Source organism: Fukomys damarensis, unplaced genomic scaffold, assembly GCF_012274545.1.
Source record: "Fukomys damarensis isolate Sample0158 unplaced genomic scaffold, DMR_v1.0_HiC HiC_scaffold_34, whole genome shotgun sequence".
Lineage (NCBI taxonomy): Eukaryota > Metazoa > Chordata > Mammalia > Rodentia > Bathyergidae > Fukomys > Fukomys damarensis.
The window spans coordinates 13,608,255-13,615,880 of record NW_022900946.1 but is presented as its reverse complement, the minus strand read 5'-3'; the positions used below and the strand labels follow the sequence as shown (position 1 = coordinate 13,615,880).

Genomic DNA, 7,626 nt, shown 5'->3' with positions numbered 1-7,626 from the left:
AATCCAGCTGTTCTCCCTGTAGATGTCTTCACACAATAGTTAAAGTCATCATATTACAGCAGTCCATGCATACCCACATTTATAGCAGCACAATTCGTAGCAGCTAAATCTTGGAAGCAGCATATATGTCCCTCAGTAGATGAGTAGATAAAGGAATGTGTACCACTCCGCTATAAGCAAGGGTGCACTTGAGTCATTTGTAGGAAAGTGAATGCCCCTTGAGATCATTATGTTAAGTGAAATAAATGAGACACACAAGGTTACATATCGCATGATTTCTCTTATATAAGAAACCCAAAATGTAAATAAAGAGCAAAATAAAAGACAGATGATATGAATAAGGAGATAGGGGAAGGGGATCAAGTGATGGGGTGGGGTGGGAGTGAAAGAGAACTGAGATGTGTCATACGCATGTACTGAGTTCCCACAAGCCATGTAATTCTGTGTTGCTAAACATATTTAACACACTGTGTAAATATACTAAAAAAAAATTGAAAAGAGCTGGGCCTGTAGCTCAGCGGTAGAGTGCCCTAGGTTCAATCTGCAGCACCAGAAAAGAGAGATGGGGGGCGGGGAGAGAGAGAGTGAGAGTGAGTTTTGGCCTCTCAACTCAGTCCATCCTGCTGCAAGGCAGCTGTCTGGACTCCAGGAGCTTAGCTCCTCAAGCCCATTTCGTAGCAAGAGTTTGAGCTCAAGGAAGAAGTAAATAGTTTAGCAAGCATTTGAGGCCTTGGATGGGTTGTTTCAAGTGTTTTGCTGTATCCAGAGAACATTCCATTTTACCCATTTGGATTCAAAGGTTTTCTTTTCTTTTTTTTTCCCCAAGTAGACTTCTAAAAATTTTTTAGGAGGCTGGTCATTTTTTAGAAACCCTATCATTTTTTTTCCTTAAGGACTTGTCAAAGAAGTCAAACAATCCTTACTGGTAATCACTCCTGACTTACAAACAGTTCATTCATACATTCGTGGAAGAGATGCTGGATTCCTGTGTGCCAAACACAGTGCTGTGTCTGGGAGCGCAGAAGGGACCAGGGCAGAAGTACCTGCTGTCTGGACCTCTTTTTACTCAGACAGGTAACAGCACCAGGCTTCTGAAAACTCACAGGTGTCATAGCAGGCTGCAGCCAGGATTTTGGAGGTAGTCTGTGGCCTGATGAGGCGGGGCTAGGGGTTTTGCTTTAGGTGCAGCGATCAGAGAAAGCTGCTCTTTGTAGTCACTTCTGAGTGGAAACCTGAAGGGTGAGAAAGAGCCAGACAGAGTTAAGGGTGTGCTTCACAGCCTGGGCAGGCACTCAGTCCTGAGATGCGAAGAAGGGTGGTGTGTGCAGAAGACCAGGAGGAGCCAGTGAAGGAAGAAGGAAGGAGATGACAGAGGAGGCAGTGGGCTTAGCGGGCCCCTGGGAAGCATCTGGTAACAACATTGCTTTCCCTATTATACAGTATAAATTATACCATTTATTTGTTCATAGGACATACTTGTTGAAACTTCCAGGTGCCAAGCACTGTGCAAAATGCAAGGATAGAACAGTGAACAAGTAGCATAAAATAAGACCAAACAGCAAGAATCCCATTGTGCCCCCCCAAACGTTGAAGGGAAGTTTGTGTCGTGATAAGGAGATCCAGTGAGAACACTCAAAGCAGAACTCTGAACTTGGGCTGGACCCAACCCCTGCATAGCAGCAGATGAGAGAGGCGTTTAAGAAACAGAACAGGTTCATGAGCCAGACCAACTGCAAGCCAAGGCCCAGCTCTAGCTGTGTGACCTGGAGCCTGAAGTTCCTCCTGTGTCCTGCCTCCCAGCTGTTGCCCATGGTAGCTAAGAGCACAGCTGTGATAGGGCAAGTCCAGTGCCTGATAGAAGGGCTCAGAAGGTATTGGCTGGACAGTCGTGGCGCACTCTAGCATCTTAGGTGGGCAGGAGATATATTCTTTAATCATCTGAATCTACCAAGGCTTAGTGCTGAAGAAAAGAGTTGCAGGGGAGGGCCTTTGGTGAGTAACAAAATCTGAATGTAAGCGCTGTGTGATCTTGGAAGCCATTATGAAACACATGTATTTGAACTTGATTGTATGTGTCCCCACATTCTGCTTCCCTGTTCTCTTTTGTACTTCTCGCTACTGACCTTAAAGAAATACAATATTTTACTTCCCTTTTTGGCTATGTGTAACACATTAAAGAATATACAATAACATTTTAGCATTTCAAAAGTATGGGGAAATTTATTTCTCATTATTTCATCAACCTAAACGAATCGCTCTTAGACATGTGTGTCTCGGTTCCATCTTTTTTTGCAAATACGTCTTCTCACATTGGCGGAGAGTGTACCATGACCTTGCTTTCATCCCCCACCCCTTTTTTTCTCTTCACTGTGATGTAAGAAGCTTTTCGTGTTATGGTGTAATTTTGTTTTATTTTGTATTTTGGTGCTGGGAATGAACCCTAGGGCCTCATGTGTCCTACTGATACAGCTTGAATAAGTTGGATTTCTTATGACTGCATAAAGGTTTCACTGGTGACTTCAGCCACCATTTACTTCTCTTTCCTTTTAGTAGACATTTTAGTTGCTTCCGCTGTTACGTTGGTTTAAACTGTAAAGAACCACTTCATGAATACAGTGTTTTCTTTCTTTTGAATTATTTCTTTAGGATAGGTTCCCAGACGTGGAATTTCTGGTTCAAAGGATATGAACGCTTTTTTGTGCCTCTCTACACATTGACACGTTGCTTTCCAGTAGGTTGTGCTATGTTAAACTGCTTTAGCACTTTTTAAAGAATGACTGACTTTCATAGCCATTTCCATGCCTTGGTGGGCTTCTAACTTGAGTGACTGTTGCTTAAACTGCAGCTTGCAAATGCAGCAGGGAAGTGGGAGGATGAGGTGGCTCAGCCCTGGGGCTCAGAGCACCAGCCTGAGCTTGGGGAATTTATGTACCCACTGGAAGCCCAGCTTGAGTCCAGGTCTGCCTGACTCCAGAGCTACCCTCCTGCGCTACTCATTGGACTGAACCGTACAGACAGCTGGCCAGAGTTTGCTTCCAGAAACTGGAGACATCTCTTACATTTGAGCTTGGTCAGCTGTCCTCCAACCTTTCCAGAAGTTAATCTCTTCTTCCAGGGTCAGTCTTCCTGGTTGTCAGTGGAAGAATCTGATGGAATGTGTTCTTATTCCGTTTTAGTAATACTTTTAAATTTGCATCTTTATTTCACAAGGTAAACTAATTGAGAAAGCCCTGGGTCTCAAACCTTAAAGCCTTTGAAGGCCCTCCAGTGAGGGGCTGGAAGAACAGACTCAAGAAGCAGTTGCTGAGTGACCTGGAGCAGGCAGCCTAACATCTCCAGGTTTTGGTTTCCCTCTCAGTAGAATGGGAACCATACAGGGTCATTAAAAGGCCAGAGGGAGATGACACCACACCAACCCTCACAGTCCCTGACAAGCCACAGGCAACCTGAGGACCTTCATGCTCTGGTTTTAGCATCGTCTTCTAGACTTGGGGAGTCATGGGGCTGGTTCCATGACCACCCAGCCCTTGTAGAGGCCAATGGGAGCCCAGTGTTCACCCGTGGGGAGCACCTTGCCCTGTGAGACTGCCTCTTCTGTTCCTGGCTATAGGCTTCTTGTGTGCTCCTCCTTCTCTTGGGAGTGGGGGCAGTAATAGGTAAAAAATATTAGGATATTATTTTGTGTGTGTGAATATGTCATGGGGCTGGTTCCATGACCACCCAGCCCTTGTAGAGGCCAATGGGAGCCCAGTGTTCACCCGTGGGGAGCACCTTGCCCTGTGAGACTGCCTCTTCTGTTCCTGGCTATAGGCTTCTTGTGTGCTCCTCCTTCTCTTGGGAGTGGGGGCAGTAATAGGTAAAAAATATTAGGATATTATTTTGTGTGTGTGAATATATATATATAACTCACAACAGTCCTTTCTGCTACATCTGGCCTATTTTATATTTTAAATTATTTTACTTTTACTTGTTTGTATTCCTGGAAATATCTTCCACTTGTCATTTGCAGAGCAAAAGTAGTGTTTTAGCAAAAAGCTTACATTATGAGCCAATTCTGAACTCCTTTTATATTCACTGGAAAGCTTAGTTTTCTGGTGATGGGCTGAAAAAGCAAAACACAGTGCTCGTTTCTCATCCCCTGGCTGGGTCCTACTGGGCCCTGCGCTGGGAGGTATGGGACTCAACAGAGACACGGAACATCGTCTTAATTCTTACCTGCTTGAGATGGGCCTTTGTCTTCCTTTATTCCTCAACTCCCAACATCATGACTTCTAATTTGATAATGTCCACATCTTGGGCCTTCTGCACGGAGCAGGCGTGGAGAGTGGCATTTCCTGGTCTACCAGGCCAAGTGACACAAGCGCCTGGTGTTGCTAAGTCTCAGCCCCTTTGCAACTGCGTGAACCAAGGTCACTCTGCCCTCTCAGCTCCCCATTTTCCTCCTTAAAGTCTCAAAGTTGCAGTAAAGGCCCTCGTGGTAGGTGCTTACTGGATAGAAACTCTTAAGTTTTTTAATGAAACTATTCCTCTTTTTCTTCCAATTGTTGCAGATGTTTTTATGAAGACTATATTTTTAAAAAGTGTTAGAACATTCAGGACAGATACTAATGCCGCCACCACCGTCACAGTGTGAAAGCTTCCCTTTCTCTTGTGCTTGGTAGTTACAGAGAAGACTCTTTATTTCAGAACAGGCCCTGGTAGGAGGGATGCTCTTCATCTTTTCCTCAGGGAACCGGTCTAAGTCTAGCAGTTTGAGACCAAGGCAGTAGCTCTTCAGTACCCTCTTGGCTGGGTCATCAGGAGGCAGTGTGAGCCCCTCTCTTTGCAGGCAGGGTTTGTCTCTCCTGGATGGAGAGGCATTTTGCTGTATAAAGGGTAATTTCCCCTCACACAGTCCAAGAACAACCGTTAACGTTGGAACGGTAAACAAGGAGACCCAGAGGTACACTGGAATTCATCTTGATGTGGTCCACCAGTGGTTTGTCTCCATGCCCTCCTCTGCCCAGTGTGGTGCCTGTTGAGTGTCTGGGTTGAGGCCCCTTTTTTGGAGCCCTGTGCTGGCTGCTTCCCCTCCAGTATTTTCTCAGAACCTCCTAGTAGTCCTGAGTTAGGAATTGTTATGTACATTTCACAGATGCAGAAAATGAAGTCCACAGAAGCCAGGGGCCTTGCCCAATACAGCAGAACTGGAAACTCAATGCAGACCTGTCTGTCTGACTCTGGAGCTGTGTCCCTCAGTCAGCCCGCTCCACTCCGCATCAGAGAGAGAGAGGGGTGGGAGTGTTCTTGTATGTGGACTGGCTCTCTGCTCCCTGGCTCTGGTTGGTGGTGAGCCTCTTTCCATGACTAAAGGCTGCTTCCTGAGCAGACTTGACTGACTGGCTTCTAGGAACTCTGCCTTTTTCCTGCTCTCTGGAAATGCCTGCTGGCCACACTGAATTCTGACAGACACTTCTTCCGTGGGCCGGGAATCCTTGTGCTGGTGGAGTTGCCTCTGCCTGAGGGATATTCAGGAGACATCATACACACCTGCCAGGTGCCTGGTCTCTCACTATTACTACACACTCCCAATCTTAAGGCTAAGGGCTGAGAAGTGGAGGGATTTCCAGGGAGGGGCAGGGGTAGGGTTTTGTTGGCTCTGTCACCAGCTCTGAAGCCAACATGCCTCTCATCCCCTCGTCTCCCCAACAAAACACTTACCTGGTTTCCAGTAGCTCCTCCGCTTGGGTCGGAAGAGGCCTGGCCCTAGTCCTCCCTCAGACCGGACCTTGGGCAGTCACCGCACTTCCCTCGGTCTGTGTTACCTGGCTGTGCAGTGGGGCTGATTGCCCTGCAGGGAGCATGTGTGAGGATCACGAGTCTTGGGGAACAGATCCTGGGGGCCTGCTGAGGTAAAGTGACTCCAGCCTGACCCCTAGCAGCCGTGGACAATGAAAGCAGCTTGCTGCCCTGTGAACCTGTGCCTTGCTGTGAAAGCACCAGAACCACAATGCTAGAAGAGTGGCCTGTGTTTTGTTTCCTTCCTTTCCTTCTTTTCAATCAAGTCACTGTGCAGTGTCTTGGCGCGGGCACCTCACTGAAGCACCGCCGCCCTTTCACTCCTCCTCCTCTCTGCACTGTTGTCCAGGCCATCCGTGTGTTCTTCATGCTGCGATCCCTGTCGCTGCAGCTGCAAGGGGAGCCCGAGACCCAGCTGCCATTGACTCGAGAGGAGGACCTGATCAAAACCGATGACGTCCTGGACCTGAGTGAGTTGGCCCCCCTGAGTCACGCCAGGGGCCGGGGCACTTGGGACACACCACTTGGAGAGCGGGTGCGTGACCTGCATCATACACTGCCATCGGCACATGGCTGTGGGCAGTGTGTACGTTCTGTGGGAGTTCTGTAGGGAAGAGTCCCGGCTGTTACGCCATGGACCAGCCTGTGGATTCTACCTTCTGGGACCCGGGCTTTGCGGGGATGTGCCTGCAGAGCGATCAGAAGCTGTGCAGGAACGAGCACAGCTCCAGGGTCCCTGCCTTCCATATGACCACATCAGCACTGCTGTGATGCTATTGTGTGTTAAGAGTTTTCTAAGGATTTTTGTGCTAAAGAAAGAAAGTTTTCAAAAAGTAAATCACGGGTGTCTAGATAAGCTGAGTACTTCAGCAGCCAGGGAACTGTGCGCTCCCCCTGTAACCTTGGGCTACTCGTTTCCCTGGACAGGGCCTCAGTGTTCACATCTGCAATCTGAGGCGAGTGTTGAAGGAGACAGTGAGTGGGGTGGGGTTTGGGCCACTGCTGGCGCACTCGCCTAGCATGCATGAAGCTCAGCGTTCAATCCCCAGCACTGCAAAAAGACAAGGAGACATGCTTATGAAGCCTGCTCATGTTCCCAGAACCCTTCTTATATTTTCACAGCCTTCTCTTTCTTGCATTTGTCACGAGTATTTGCACACTGAAGGGCATCATGGTTTTCTGTCTTTAAAAGTATTGCGGTAAATTAGGAGTCTTTGGTTCTAAGAGACAGAAACTCCACTTGGGCTACATATGGAAAAAATGGGCAACTGGCTGATGTCACTGGGAAGTGCAGGAGTGGTTCTGCCTTCAGGCATGGCTGGATTCAAGCAGTATCATCAGGAAGCTTTTCCATTTCTCGGCTGGTTTTCTGGCCCAGCTTCATCTTCAGGAGGGCTCACACCAGGTAATGGGAAGAAGGCCACAGACAGCCCGAGAATTTGCCAGACCAGTGAAACAGCCCTGGTGGAGGACAGCTGCTCTTTCTATAGAAGTTATGAAGAGGTCTGGGGTACAGCCCTCCTTAGCCTGGCTTGGACTGTAGGACAGCCTTGAGCCTAGCAGGGGTCAGAGAAAGGTAAGGCCAATTCCTTCTGAACCTGATCAGCTGACAGTGAGAAAGGAAAAGGCCTCGAAGGATAATCTCAGAGAGGAGGTGGAAGCCAGGCAGGCAAAGACAGCAGATAGCCACTCTGAAGTGTTGCTGTTGTTGCAGTTTAAAATCAGCTCTGTTGGGCTGGGGATTTAGCTCAGTGGTTCCACCACCTTCATCGCAAGCGCAAGGAGCTGAGTTTGATCCCCAGTACAAAAAAAAAAAAAAAAAAAAAACCAAAAAAAAAAAAAAAAAAA

At 47.7% G+C, this 7,626-nt stretch overlaps 1 protein-coding gene across 1 annotated transcript in view; it reads left to right on the top strand.

Moving 5' to 3' along the window:
- Clec16a (C-type lectin domain containing 16A) overlaps positions 1–7,626 on the top strand; it is a 213,138-nt gene that overhangs the window by 108,335 nt on the left and 97,177 nt on the right. Inside the window, exon 19 of the mRNA XM_010610069.2 lies at positions 6,128–6,248. Within this exon, the coding sequence (XP_010608371.1) occupies positions 6,128–6,248 (121 nt within the window). The remainder of the gene's footprint in view (positions 1–6,127; positions 6,249–7,626) is intronic.